General features: G+C 33.6%; 1 protein-coding gene across 11 annotated transcripts in view; it reads right to left on the reverse strand.

Annotated features, from left to right (window-relative positions):
• Positions 1-11730, reverse strand: part of LOC127807323 (potassium transporter 10-like) — a 46069-nt gene extending 34339 nt beyond the window's left edge. For 3 of the 11 annotated variants that reach the window (XM_052345048.1, XM_052345047.1, XM_052345046.1), the window contains exons 1-5: positions 11401-11729; positions 11086-11241; positions 10686-10889; positions 9514-9739; positions 2285-2530 (exon numbers count right to left, since the gene is read on the reverse strand). In XM_052345048.1, coding sequence (XP_052201008.1) covers positions 2285-2530; positions 9514-9739; positions 10686-10811 — 598 coding nt within the window. In that variant the 5' untranslated portion in view covers positions 10812-10889; positions 11086-11241; positions 11401-11729. Of the gene's footprint in view, positions 1-1508; positions 1531-2284; positions 2531-9513; positions 9740-10685; positions 10890-10990; positions 11242-11400 lie in introns of those variants that run through there. The other 8 variants (XM_052345050.1, XM_052345052.1, XM_052345045.1 and 5 more) reach the window with 7 other exon arrangements.
• Positions 11731-16004: the final 4274 nt, after the last annotated feature.

A 16004-nucleotide genomic window follows, 5' to 3' on the forward strand; every position in this document is an offset into this window, starting at 1 on the left:
AATGCCCTCTTCTCTCATGCATTTCCATACTTCCATCGATATGTTATTTAGCCCAGTTGCTTTACTATTCTCATCTTTTCCAATGATTGCTTTATTTCATTTGGATATATATGTCTATGAAACATGTAATTTTTATCTTCTTCAAAGTGACTAAGATTCCCCAACATAGCACTTGATTCTCCACATTCATTGAGTAACTTCGAAAAATACTCCTCCCACATACAAGAGAAAATCTTTCACATAGTTGTTGTATTGCAGGTTTAAGAAAAAAGGATATTAACCAGTGATGGTCCCTCTCATCATTGTGTCCTCTCTCGTAGATGGTCTCAAATTTTAGCCAATGTCTACACATAGAGTTTACTCTTTGGTTTTCCTCCATTAGTACAAACCCTAAAAGTCCACATCTTTACCAACATTTGGCCAACTAAAAACAAAATCAATTTTAGAACCAAAGTTTAACATGTTCTAACAAACGATCCCACAACAGTTGGGTATAGGAGTCACAAGGGTTCACCAGTCTCACAAAGTGGTAGATCTATATGCCTAAACTAACAAATTGTTGGCAAGGTTGTGTCATTGTTTAGATAGTCCAGTAGTCCAGTGAATGGGTGACCTCATTTCTGAAGCACCAACTCCATTGAAAAAACTTAGGCAGCAATTTGTGCTCTGTCTACCCAACTTCAATACTATTGCAACTAGTCTCTTGCATCAAACAGAATCAAGCCATATAGTTTTTGATAAGTCAAATAGAAAATTAAAATAAGACCAGTACAGAGTTCAAATTGGATAAAAATAATCAAAACTAACTCAAAAGATTAGAAGACCAGAATGTCAAGAATGAATTACTATGACATCCCATAAATTAATTAATAAGCATGGGAAGAGGGTCTCTAAGAGAGACTTCTAAAGAGAAGAGAGTTACACCAAAATTTGATGAAGAAATAAAGCACAAAATGGTAGCCAGGATTGCTGAAGTAGATGAAAAACCTTAGGCAAGCAGCTGAATTTAAATCAGTTTTTGGAGACTAAATAAAGAGAAATATTTGCATCTCTATTATGTTATTAGACTAAAAAGAGGGTTCTAATGATATAAAAATTATTAATCTTGTGTAAGAATTAAGAGAGTTGGATGAAGGACTTAAATAATGAGATTGTGGTAAATTATAAAAAAATTAGAACAGTCGCAGCTCTAAGAAATCTGTAGAAGCTTGTAAGAGCTTCTAGAAACAAGTAGGAAGTGGCAGCCACAGCGGAAGCAGATAGGTGAGGTGTTGGTTTCAGATGAGAGGTGGCATTTTAGGCTAGGTGGCAGGTTAAGAAGGAAGAAGAGTGTCCAACTGCAGAGTTTTAGGGTTAGGTGGCAGGTTTAGAAGAAAGATGTCCAGCTGCAAATTTTTAGGGATGGGTGGCAGGTTTAGAAAAGAGATGAGTGCCCAGTTGCAGATTTTTAGAGCTAGGTGGCCGGTTTAGAAGAATATGAGTGTTTAGCTGCAGAGTTGAGTGTCCACCTGCCAGAGAGCTGCTTATTTCTGGCTATAGATAGGCCATTTTCCTGCCATTTCACAACATAAATGAAGTTAACTGAGGAGCCCTCCATAGAAAGAGTGTTAAGAGTGAGAAAGACCTTGCATGTGGCCAGATTTCATTGTATAATTGATCCAAACACGTGTAACAATTTAAATATCGGGCCCATGGTGAGGTTCGAATTGAGGAGCTTTGCCTATTTTGATACAATGTTAAATCTCATCTAAAAACTTAAGCTATTAGATAGGGGATTAACTTTATTTTTTATATTATTATTTTCACTACAACCTCATTGTGAGAAACATGAACCATGTTTAACTATTGATACACAAGTGAACTATGACAATATATTGTATCTTTTGATTGCAATCATATGGTATTTAATTAAATTAGCATTAACTAAGAAAAAGCCAAAAGATAGGAAGCAAAAAATTTATTCACACATTATAAATAGGTTTCAAAGAAAATTACATTGGATCAGACAAACATGCTTATGGACTCGTAGAAGAATTAATTAAATTCACAGATCATATAGGTGAATGATCTTAGAACCAAAAGTAAATGTTCTCTCCCTTCTTCACATTTTTGTTACAATCCTAAGCGGTTGTTACACAATAATGGGTCAACTAGTGTAAATTTCAATCATGCAAACAAAAACAAAAAGTGCATTATTAATAGAAGAATAAATCAAAATGCTTCAATCAATGCAAGTATGATAGAAGTCTTCTCATAACGCTTAGAACAATGAACATGGTTATACCTGATATAGCTGGAGTGAGAATTCCATCGCCAATTGCCATGCACGTGCCAACAAGGACAAGCAAAAGAAGAGCATTCTTTCTGAAGGTATATTTCTCCAACCATGCCTTCGTTTTTGCAGCATATGAATGCTCATGGAAACTGTTACGACTATATGTTGTCAGCTCCTCATCAGTACGATGTTGATTAGGAATTGTCTTGATTTTTGCATGTCGACAGAGCAGTGAATAAAGAGCAAAAGTACCACCTGACAGTCAAAAGATAAGTCTACTGGCATCTCATCAATACCAAAGAGGGTTCTCAGTGTTATGGTTTATAAAAGAAATTGGACAACGCAACTGCAAGAGCAGAATATTTGAGAAAGTACAATTTTCTGATGTAAAAGATGAACATAAACATCAAAGAGGGTGCTGTGTATCACTTGAGTTTTGAAATTAAATGATAGTTACCAAAGAACAAAAAGTTCCACCTGACGGTCAAAAAAACAAGTCAAAGAAGGTCCTCAGTGTTATGGTACATCAAATAATTGGACCTTGCAGCTGCAAGAACAGAATATTTGAGAAAGTACAATTTTTTAATGTGAATGAAGACCATCAATATGAAACAGGGTGCTCAGTCATATGGTATGTTATAGAATCAGAAGGAGCCCCAAAGGTAGAATGTTCAAGAAAGTACAATTTTGAATGCAAGTAAAATGAAAACTAAGTCATGTTTTATATAGGTTCAACTGTCCATGTAGATAAAAACCTATGCTTAACAAACAACTCAGCTGAGTCTCAGTTATATGATGATCAATTCATGTTTCTAGAGACTACAATGGAGCACAAAAATAACTTCTTTTTCAAGGAAAAGTTTGGTTGCATATAGCAGCACTTAAATATATGATTCAGCTAATTGTTTGTTTCCCTAAAGATCGATTATTTCTTTTTTTTTCTTTCCTCATGATAAGCAAATTATATGAAATATCTGCATTCAGAAAAGGGATACCACCCATTTGCCCAAGAATCGATCTATTTTCAATTCAATATTTCGAAGCAATCCCTTCCTCAATTAAATCAAGATATGAAACAGAGTACTTTTTACAATCACCCCAACAACCCCCCCCCCCAAAAAAAAAAAAATAAATAAATAAATAAAACATAAAACATAAAAAATAAAATCCTATCAAATGATTGAAGCACCTTATATAGCAGATTACTTTTATAATATGAAACACATATGTATGAGGTAAAAGTCTGGATTATGAAACATGAGAAACATTTTCATCTCTAGCTACTTTTTCAATATAATGACTAAATCAGCAAATAGTGTTTTAATTAACTACAAGCTAAATCAAAGCTTTTCCTGTGACATCCAAAAAGAAAAAGAAAAAGAAAAAGAAAAGAAGAAGAAAAAACAAAAGAGGGGTAAGACTCGTGAAACCATTGTAGATGAGGATATATTAATTACAATTATAGAAGGATTAGGCTTGAGTCCAAATTTTGTATTATCTGACTGATATTCATAGTTAGGATTTTACCTCTACCCTGCAGTTAGACTAGAAACTCCCAACTCAAAATGCAAGAAAGTGTGATTGAAATCTTTCATTTTCAAGCAAAATACAGAACTATTAATTTCAATTGTATCCATTTGAAGCTTGATTTGTATCCTTCCTGGTCAACGTTGGCTAGAAGGAATTATGTAGTCCATTGGATCACCCTGCTACTGTATTCACAATGAAAATGTGTGACATATTTAAATCTAGACATAATCTTATTTCAGTACAACAACAATAACAATCACAAACTTTAATCCTACTAGGTGGAGTTGGCTACATGAATTCTAGACCTCCAACCATCTCTATTCATGACCATACCATTTGTAAAGCCAGCACTATATCCTATGTCATGTTTAAGCGTTTCCTATCAGATTCTCTTCTGTTTTATCTACCTCTTTTGCTACAAAATTTCTCTATTTCATCCACTTACCTCACAGGTGTGTATCAATTGTCTTCTCACATATCCAAATCATCTTAAATGTGACTCCCGCATCTTATTTCCATTAGGCTCCACTCCACCATTATTATGTAAGATCTTGTTATTTATTTTTGTCCTTTTTTTTGTATGGCAGCAAATCTACTAGAACATTCTTATCTCATTTACACTCATATTTTTTCACATGTTGATGCTCAATTGCCCCAACATACTCAGCCCTACAACAAAATGGTCCTCTAGTTACCTGATACAGCTTCTCTATTAGCGTTAAAGGGCTTTTACATAATCTTAGTTTAGTAATTTAAAGAATTAGGTCTTGTATAAATATATATGTATATATATATATTTGATAGGTGGGATATCATTATGTTTTAGTAGATAATGAGTGCATACTATCACAGTGCAAAATAAGATGAACAAAAAAAAGCCCTATATCCCCTTTACATCATATCATTAAGAAACTTCATAAAATCTAAAAATTGATAAAGGAGGACCCCACTGAAAACCAACCATGCAGAGGAGATAGATATACAAGATAGGGAATTGGATATATTCTACAATAGATAAGGGCCCTGGGTAGGATAAAGGTGAACATGACTTTATTGTTACCTACACTGTTTTTGTGATCAGAACATCACAAATGATAATATCTAGTTACACATTACCAAAATTTCAGGTCACATCTGGGAACTAACACCATAAGGTCTCCAAATCAAGAATATTCCTCTAGCCTAGAATAGATTTAAGTGATGTAATTTTCTAAAATTTCAGTACAAACATGTACTACTACTTTTTAAATCCTTCAAGACAGAAAAAGTTCAGAACTTAAGGACCACATGCCTATTGCTTTGACACACAGTAAACACATGGGCTCTAGCTCAAGTTTGACCAACATAAATTGAGTTCCATTGGTAAATATTAAGCACGATATCATTTTTCTTTACATGTAAAGAGAAGTGTATTCATACCTACTAATAACTTCTCCGCTAGACCTTTTACTCTAGAATTCCAATGTGGTAGAAATTACAGTCCTTAAAAATAATATTAGGAGTTTGTTCCACTTCTTTTCCAACATATAGCATTTGATAGATAATATCTTAGTATTCCAATCATGTTTCCATATTGTATAGGTTGGTTTCACAATATCAACTATGCGATGTAACACAACCATGTCAATTATCTACATTCAAGACTCATGAAACTTCTCCATATGAAGATGGTGGTGTTAGAAGGTTGCGTTAACAAGGGCATCCAGCATAAAATTTTGCAACATTGTTCTTTGCATGGATTTGTGTTCTCAATGTGACTTTTAGATGTCAGTTGGCATTTGAATGTCATGCCACCAACCCTAACTTAGTAGGATAAGGCGCAGTTGATGATGATAATGAGATAATTTCTTAATATTATGATACTATAAAATATGAGTACATCTGTAATATAAAATTGAACAAGATGTTATAATGTGATGTACTTTATAAAGTATATTATATTTTTTGTTGCACCTCCTTTCTTTTTGAGTCTTGATTCTTTGAAAATAGTTTTGCAGTTTTCATGCCTTCTGCTTGTTACTGTGCATTTTAAGCAGTGATTGATGCCATGAAAGATGTCCTTTTAATATTAATCTTGCATTTCAATATCTTATTTTAGACCTCTTCACACTAAATTCATTCAATTAGCATAATGGAGGTTGACCTTTTTTAGTAGGATTCCTTAATGAGAAAATGGTTAGAACTTAACACCACATCTCAATGCAGTTAAATAATAAAATCATTTGACTTTTGTGGCCACAACTTAGACCAATGAGTGAACCAACATTAAAAGAAGCAACAGCACAGCAATTGTGCTAATTGTCACCAATTACTTGATAAAATACTTACCAAAAAATAGAAACTAAAAGGTCATCCTCAATGCATAAGGCTCTCCATTTTTCAAAGATCATTTGTGTATGCAACCTTACTCTTTGCAAAGACAGTTTTTTCCACAACTTGACCCCATGATAGCAATCTTAACATTGCTATCAAGGCTTGCCCTTGCCAAAAAAGAAAAAAACTAAAGAAAGTATATATCATGCAATGTGCTGTAGATATATTCCATCATGCAAATATGCTCATATATTTCTAGCTCCTACCGCAGCTTGCATTCCAGTCTATTAGCTAATTACAAGCAAATCTCAATGTTAATTACTAATCATATATTTTTCTTTTGTTCTTTTAATAAGCAAAGATAAAAATATTTTTTCTTGCCCCCCCCCCCCCCCCCCCCACCCCACCCCAACCTTTGAGAGGGCAGGATATGAAATGAAACCTTCTTCTACTATGCTTTTAACGTGCTTAAATAGCTTTGAGTTGTGGAAGAATCCTTTTCCTTTTTTTAGCTGCATGGCATTGATGGTGTTCCCTTGTTTGGGGTTGTCCAGGTATATACCTCCAAGTATGTATTTCTCTGGATCATTGTTAAATTTCATTTTGGTCATAAAATTTCTTGACCACCAAAAGGAACATAGCTCTGATGAGAGAAGGGGTACTTTTGGTTTTACCTAAAGTTAAGTGTCTTTATATTCTTATTCTAGAACATTGCCTTAGCAAAAGGTAATTAAACACAAAAATTTTCACTCATATTGGACCAGACTTGGTTTCAAAATTTATTGGTTTATCTTGTTCAAATTATACAAATCCACCAAGTCCAGCTACTAACTAGCAAAAAATTCCTTTTCTTAGAAATATTTGACTCAACACCTGTCATTTAATTGGAATCCCTAATTATATTATGCCATTGGCAAAGTATTACCATTTACAGCCTTACACTTTGCGCTAATTATCTTTCATAATATGACTATTTGATGCAGGTGGGATTGCCTGAAGTAGCAACTGCATAATTACAATGCCTAAATTGTGCCACCCCATAAATTTATTAATAAACACTGGAAGAGGGTCCCAAAATGACACTTCAAAAAGGTAAGGAGCTATTCTTAGACAGTTGCTAAAACAAAATATGCAAGGTGGCAGCCAAGCAGGTGAAACCGCAGGGAAGCAGCTGAATTTAAAATAAGTTCATGAGGAGTAAATCAAGGGATAAATATCTGCATTTTAAATATGTTATTAGGCATAAAAAGAGAATTCCAATTATATGGAAATTATTAATTTTGGTTACGAATTGAGGACTCTGGATTAAGGATTTAATTAAGGGAGTATGGTTAACTAAGCAAGAAGTAGTGAAATTCCAGCTATAGGGAGTCTGCAAAAGGTTTTAGAAACATGGTGAGGTGACTGAATTGCTGAGGCACACAGGTGATGTGTCTTCCTAGAAGAAAAGGCTTCCATCTAGGGCTAGGTGCCAAAGGAGGACAAAAGCGTGGCAGCTGCTTCAGTTGAAGCAGGTAGCCGGCTGTCTCTGCAGGAAAATGCCACCAAACAGAGCCAAGTGACAGCCATTGGGGCTGCCATGTAGTCAGCCGCTTCAGCAGAGAAGTAGGGACCACCTTCATTTCAAGGAACAACTAAAATGAGAGTGAGAAGATCTCCATAAGAAGAAGTGCTAGAGTGAGAAAGTTGAAGTAAGGAAGTTCTGCTGGAAAGTGAGTAAGGAGCTGAGAAATAAGAAAGGCCTGCTAGAAAGCTAAAGCAAGCTTGAAGAAACTAAGGCTTGACTTGAGGTGAGTGCATGCTTATGGTTACTCTATGTTGGTATTATGCACAAAATGATTTTATGGCAGCCTAATGCATAAAATGGCATGTTGTGTTCATGATACATGTGCATAATGGGCATGTTGCACAAAAGTATGAGTCAAGCATGTGTTGTTAACGAAATGAAGGTTCAACCCATAAATGTGTTGTAATGCTTTTTGTCAATGTTTGGCCAAGGGTGAGTCCTTAGGTCGCGTGAATGATGGCAAAGCATGATGGAAGGACTTGAACCTAGGAGAGGGAGCAGCTAGTGAATGGGAGAATGTTATTAGTAGGGGCTGCCCTCATGAAATATGTGGATAATATTATGAAAGTGTGGTTGCATTACCATGACATGCCTTATTGAGAATTCTATTCTCATGCATTGCATTTCAACATTCCAGACCATGCAAGGGATGGGGAGATCGACCGACCAGGGGTTAGAGGATGAGAGGAAATATGCAAGACATTATGTATGCACTTTTGGTAGAATGTTTTGCACAACTTGAATGCTGTCGTACTTAGATGAATATGTGATATAAACTGCTATGTTTTGGAATCGTGCTTAAAATTAAATTACTCTCTACTTAAAAAAAAAAAATTAAATTACTCTCACTCATGAGTAAGTTTGGTTGGAAACCAAAATTAGGAACCAATAGAATAAAACGGGATAACTCCGAGGAGGAGATTGAGTAGGTCCTAGTCAATGAAGTCAGACTATTCATGTCAGCACAAGTCGAGGATGTACCTTGGTCTTGTGACCTAGGTTGATCTACAGGACATGGTAGGTCACGACCACACTAATACACTCAAAGATAAGTCTAATACGAGGCATGCCTCATCACGGAAACAGCATGCCACATAAATGCTGAAGCAGATATTGTAATCAGCTTGCTAACAAGGACATGAATGAGATTGCTCATGATATTCTAGTTTTCAGGGTTGAATCTTTTCATTTCTATTGTGATTCTGGTTGATGTGCAGCAAGAAACACATCTGGTTGAAGCATTAATGAATTACTTTTTCTTTAGGTTTGCTTTAGGTCTTAGTTATAAGGTTTTTGGTTGTTAACAGTATTATTGGATCAGGAGAATGTAGGACACTATAGGCATTGCCTTTCTCCTTGTAATCCCCTCTCCCTCTCTAGCTCTAAAATTCAATGCACGTGTGTCCACGCAACAATTTCATGCACACATACGCATATAAACAAAAGAGGCATGCCCATAGGGAGACCTGCAAATAAAAACAGATATGCTTGGAACATGTGATGTGGCATAAAATGTCCATGGGCTGGTGAAACAAAACCCACTAACTTCCTTGAAGCTAACAGAGAAGGATTTTAAGTCAGATATTACTCCTCCACATAAATCATGAGACTGAAAATAACCAAGGAACCTTGGCATCCTTAGATTGGTGGGACAGTGGCACTAATTTTGAGGAAAGGCCACAAAGCAGTCATATATATCAATTAATGATTGCATATCAAATGCATTATATAGGGCACATGTCTTCTTTTTCTCTTTTTTTTCCCCCTGTTAAATGGTTCCACAGATCCAGAATTCAGTATAGCAAGTGAACAAATTCAATCAGCTTACCTTGGCCATTGTCGTTTGCCCTGCAAACTATAAAAACATACTTCAGTAGCGGTATGAGAGTCAGGGAGTATATGATCAATGAAAGAGCACCAATGACATCCTCTGGATCTCCAATTCCACGTGGAAATGTATTGTGGAACACATATAAGGGAGATGTTCCTAAATCTCCAAAGACAACTCCAAGACTCTGAAATGCAAGTCGCAAAAGCAATAATGCGGAGACCTTCTGCAGGATCCTCAAGAAAATCAGGAACCAAATAAAAAATTAAAATATAGCTCTATCAACTGTGATATCCTTTCCTCTGCTAACTATTCTTATTCTAAACCAGCATAACTAGATCTGGAAATGCTAAAAAAAAAAAACCCTCAAATTATCAAGTTGGGAAACAAGAGCATTAACCTGCCGAGATTGATATTTAAAATTTCCCAAACTGCCAAATTTGTCAAAGGAAAAAGGGTTTAGCTATTTAAATCATTTCATGCAATAACTATTTATGACGTTCCAATTCTTCCAAGCAACATAACTTCCATATAGCAAACCAATTTGTCAAATAATCAGTTGCCCTTCTGAGGGTTGTGTTGTCTTAATCTTTTTTCTAATCAAATGCATGTAGAAGTGACAGATTTTCAGGGTTGCATGTCTTAGGAAAATAATTTCTAAAAAATGTCACCAAAATGAAGGGAAACCTCTAAAAGAAAATACAATTTTTGACACATCAGGTCATGCAAACACTTTCATCTAGCACAACAATTTGTCCAAATCATGAACTTTAACATAAATTCAACAATTTCACACACTTCTCCTGAATTCCCATGGTTTCATTGTTTTCATTTCGAGGTCAAATGATCTTAAGCAACCAAACCAGGGTGTGCAAAAACAACAGAAGGAATTGCGTCTTCTCAGTTAAGCTAACTAGGTACAAAAAAATTTAAGCCTTTAAATGACTTCATCAACACAAATAATTAACTTAAAACAATTAGCCTTAAAACCACTTTACCATGCTACTTCCATCAACATCAATAAATAAAAAACATGAACCTCAAAGAAGTATAGCTTATTAGTTTTTTTTCATTAAAAAAACATACACACGCACACAGAGTCCACCAAAACAAGAAACAAGAAAGGGAAATGCTGATTCCACGGGGGAACTTGCAGGGGAGGAGGTTCTTACCTTTTCCCTGTACATATTTCTAACTCTTTCAGCCTCTTCATCCATGGGCTGGTCGAGCTGCTGTTCCAAAGCCCACATGCTACCTTTGTCTTCAGTGCCATCTCCAAATTCCACTTCAGTATCCATGCACGAACTACCTAGCAACTGGTCCCAACCCTTTCAGCACTGAACTCCCACTCTTCTTTCTCTCTGTTTTATTGCAACCTACAAACCCAAACCAATGGTCTTCAAGAAACGATCTGAACCCAATGCTCCAAATCAAAATTTTCAAACCCAACTCTAATCAAACCAAGAATTGAACCGACCTAACGGCTACAATAGGAAGAGGGAAATAGTACAAAGGGATTGTAAATCTGTAATTAAGAGCCCAGACAAGTTTATGAGACAACAGAAACCCCACCAGGAAAGCACCGAGAGGCATTGCGAATTTGAACAACTCAACAACCCATCGTCATTATTTGTACTCGGAGAAGGGCAAGACCCCATGCTGTAGACAAAATTCAGAAGTGGGGCCCGCTGAATTACGCAATCAATGGCCACAAACACACAGAACCGGCTGAAAATTTCACCAATGCACGATGCGAAATTACAGCATTTGACGAGTCGCAGGCAATTGGATGGAAACAACCAACCATATATGCAAGAAACAAAATTCGGTACTTCAAAGAGAAAAGAGAAAACAAAACAAAAATGTTTGGCATAAAATGTGACCTACATTATGCAGTTTTCCTCCTTTTCCGTTACAGAAGAAGAGGTTTCAGGAGCAGAGCTTTCTCCGAAGTATCAACAGCCAGAATATCTTTACCATCCAGACCCTCTCGCTGGCGGCTTTGTCACTTTCTGAAGGAAAGATATGGAGACTCTTCTCGCTCTCTATTTATGTCTGCCATTTAAGAGAGCGAGAGAGGAATGAGAGATCAGACAGAGAAAAGGCAACATCTCGTAGGCTTCTTGTCTTGTCTTCCGTTCCGTGATCAATTTTTCAGCGGCGCGTTTGTTTCATTCACAGATCTCAGCACAACAACGTAGAAATAATATGAACATGAATGAATGAATGAATGAATGGTCTTACTCTGATTAAATACCAATGATTTCCGAAAATTAAAAAGTAAATGGTTTCTTTTAATTAAATTATTATTATAATATAATAATATGATGATTGCTCTGTGGGACATAACATTGATTGTAATTTCTTTCTTTCTTTCTTTCTTTTATAATTGGCAGAGCCTCTAGCTATCGCCTACCATATGATAATGGTCTCATTGCCTCCATTGGTTATGCATTTATTTGGTTTCTTATGTCATCTTTTCACATTTAGGAGGCGGAGGCCTCATCCCACTAATGAGCCGATTGTTTGATGCCATTTTCAAGAGGAAAAAAAGATGAGCAAAGTCAATAACAACAAGGGTAAGCAGAAGGTTGGCTGGCAGGAAGGCCAAAAAGAGACAATAGAATGGTGGCAATGGTAACTGACAAAAAGCCAAGGAAAACAACTCATACCTAAGTATAACATCGGGTGGGGTGGGTGTTTTAAATAAGTATGATCCCTCTTCTTTTGTTATATTGTAGATTCTAAGTTCTTAATTAAGATTTTTCATAGAAAAAGAGATAAGGTATTTATTTGATTCATTATATATTTGTTTCGTTTGATATATTAGTTTGAGATCACACACTTCACTAATTTAAATGTATAATAAGTAGTTGGTGAGATACATTCTCATAGGATGATAGAAAAATATTATTTATATAAATTGACACGTGTTTCGAAAATAATTTAATAAAAATTGACACTTTAGTTTTAGTTTCATAAATCTCGCATTAGCAGTGTTAAAAAATATCCAAAAATCGGTGAATCAGATCGAATCGTGCCTTTTGAATTGGTTCTATGGTTCAAATGTTAGATTCTGGTTTTAAAAAATTAAGAACCGATATATTTGATTTGATTACTAATTTTTTTTTCTCAAATCGTAGTTGGAATCGAATTGGAATCGATATTATACTTATATATATTATAATTTTAATCTGTTAGTTTTTGTTTATTTCTTTTTTATTGTTGATTATTGTTATTCATTAACTTTTTTATTTCTAGACTTGTATGCATTATTGCTATACTAAATGGTCGATGTAATCTCATTTGATGAGGTAGTCTTATGAATTATTTTGTTCTATTTTTACTTCAAGATTTTAAGTATTAATGAAGTTATGAGTTTATTTTAATTAATAAATTTATTTGTAATTTCATATTTTACGAAAATGTTTATAAGCTAAATGTTAATTGGATAGAACTGGAACCGATCCGGTGTGACGGATCGGTCATGGTTTGTTTTTATATATGTAATGATTCGTTACGATTTTTATTTTTTCAGAATCATTAAAAATAGTTCAATTATTGGATTCTTATAGACCGAACAAATCTGAAACCGTTGACACCCCTATCTCGCATGCTTCTCTTAGATCTTGCACGATTCCCAAACACGTTTTGTTGGGCTTTTAAAGGGTAAAAAAACTAATGATATTGCTACAAAAATCTAATGACATATCATTAAACTTATAAATGACACTTAGATATTATCTAACCATATAAATCTTGTAATATAGTTGTCAATTATATTATAATTAACCTTATAAGATACAAATAAAATAAAATAAAAAGAAACTTTTTTATTTGAATAATGTAATTTCTATACATTATACAAATAGAAAGACTTGACGAGAGCATGGGTCATTTTTGCTTATTACAATATACTTACACGAAATTGTAAATAAGCCTTTGGAGGACCACTTTGTCCATCTAGGGATGTTGTTTAGTCAATTGAGGGACGAGTGAAAGCGAATTGGGAATTTTCCATTGAGAGGTGACGTTTGCTGACCAATGACCATGGAGCGAGTAAAGAGCAAGTTCTACTCCACAAGATCAAAATATGCTTTTAAATTTAGACTAACTTCTTTATTTTATTTATTTATTTATTTTAATAAGCAAGTTCGACTCATCCAAACGTGTCCCACTTTCAATAATGCATTATCGTGGGTCCCATCAATTTATTTATTATTATACCATAAAAACACGTGACAAGCTACATTAATTAATATAAATGGTTATTATTTATAATTATTTTTATTCAAAGGGTAATCCGTCCAACTATATTAAATGAATATTATTCTTAATTTAAAAATATTTTTATTAGTTGATGACAAATGCATCAAATTTTGTAATATTTTATTAATAAACAAAAATGATTTTGAAATTAAAAATAATGCCCGCAATTATTACGATTTAATTATTATATATATTGACATTATCTTTTTTCGCGTCATTTGATATTAATTTTTCACTTCGTTTGTAGTGTCGTAAGTTTGTTAAAAGAACTCAAATGTTTGGTTGCAAACGTATAAGCAACTCTTTAAGTACAAGGCTTAAACTATTTTTTAGGGTTTTGGATAGCACTCAGAAGATGAGATTTTGATTTATTAATAAAATAAAAACTCGTTAATAAACAAATTTTCTTCATTCTACAAATTTTTCATAAGCTTACTTCTTAAAAATATCCACAAAATTAAACTTAACCTTAGTTTTAAATTACACCAAACCAACCTTCAATTAAATTAGTACATCATTGCATTACTTTTTTCTAATATCATTGCATCACATTAGTTATAGACTTTATAAAACTACTTACTCTAATCCATGCACACTAAAAAGTGTGCATGGATTAACTCTCTTAAGATTATCGTTCTTGGCGACTTTTCGTCGTTTGTGCTCTCAATTTCGATAGATAAAATAAATCGCAGGCGGACTTTTAACTTTTGTGTATGTCGAGTATCAAACTCGTGACCTACTAATATTAATCCTAACGTATCATTTGTTAATCACTTTACCTATACTTTAGGGGCAGTAGGCCAACCCTCTTGACCTTTTTCTTTTGGTGGGTGTAACTAAATATAACATTTTTCAAAGTGAATCATGTTAATATGATTCCTAATCCTTAATAAAATGGTTGGGTCAGGAGTTGGGAGAATCATGTCATGGCGTAGTTTTGTCTTATTGGATCATATTCTTAGGTCAGCAGATGTAAATTTTAAAATATATATTTTAGAAAGTATTTTGTAATTTTTTTAAAGTACAAATTTTGTTATAAAACAAAAAGATTTCAAACATATATTGTTTGTTTACAAAAATTTAAATAAACTTCTAACCATTTTGAATGTTCGTATTTTTTCAATTTTGAAATTGAAATTGTAAATCAAAATATTTATGTTTATTTTATTTATAATAATTTTATTTCCAATTGATTGTCAAATTTATTATTATGCATGGTCCAACCTCTCTAACATCTTTTATGCTAAAAGTTTTTGCAAAAAAACTGCTCTTAAGTTCCTCAAAGAGGTATTTCAATACTTAAATTAGTATAAGTTTAAGTTTATAAAATAATATATAACCTATTTGCAAATATAAGGAATAGTTGATTTATTACAAAATTTTATTAAAAAACAAATCTCCAACCAAATTGAATGGATTGTGTCACATATTGCCACATAATCATTGTGTCATGTGTTAACCTATGATCGTATGTGTCAAGTTAAAGAGTCGTGTCTAGGTTGCATATCATTAACCTGACTCAACCCACTTGTTACAGCATACCATTAACTTGACCCGACCCACTTGCTATAATTATAATTCATGTCGAGTAAGATTAGATTACTAGATGAATAATTCAAATTAATGAATGAGTGATATGTAATAACATGAAAGATGGAACAACTCTCTTATCTTTCACTTATTACTTCGTTGTAAGAAATCGATATTTTTTAAGTTAATGTTTGTTAAAATGAGTAAAATAAAGATATATCATGATAAGATTGAAATATTTTTCGAACTAATATATAAAATATTCAAGATAAGCTTGAAAATGATTCTAATATTTTTATTAAATTATTTAGAATACATTAATTAGATGATATATGAGTTATTTTTTCTTATTTATAAAATTCAAGATAAATTTATTTAGAAGAAAAAAATAGATTTATTTAAATAATTTTAAATAATAAATTACATAATTTTTTTTTAAGTTATCAAATAAATTTAAGGTAAAGGTAAGGGTAAGAGTAAAAGTAATAAAAAATTGCTCCCAGAGCATAATTCCACTAGCAAAAGAAGTACATTCTGGAGTGTTTTTTGGGTACTCAAGTTCAGTGTTCGAGTCTTGATTATGAAGAAACTTAATAGTTAGAGCAATTCTGAAAGTTGAAAATCACTTATAGGCCTCATGTTTGCGGTGGAGCTAGGAATCAAACTGGCCGTCTCTAATTTACATCTCCTGT

This window comes from Diospyros lotus, chromosome 8, assembly GCF_014633365.1.
Source record: "Diospyros lotus cultivar Yz01 chromosome 8, ASM1463336v1, whole genome shotgun sequence".
Classification (NCBI taxonomy): Eukaryota; Viridiplantae; Streptophyta; class Magnoliopsida; order Ericales; family Ebenaceae; genus Diospyros; species Diospyros lotus.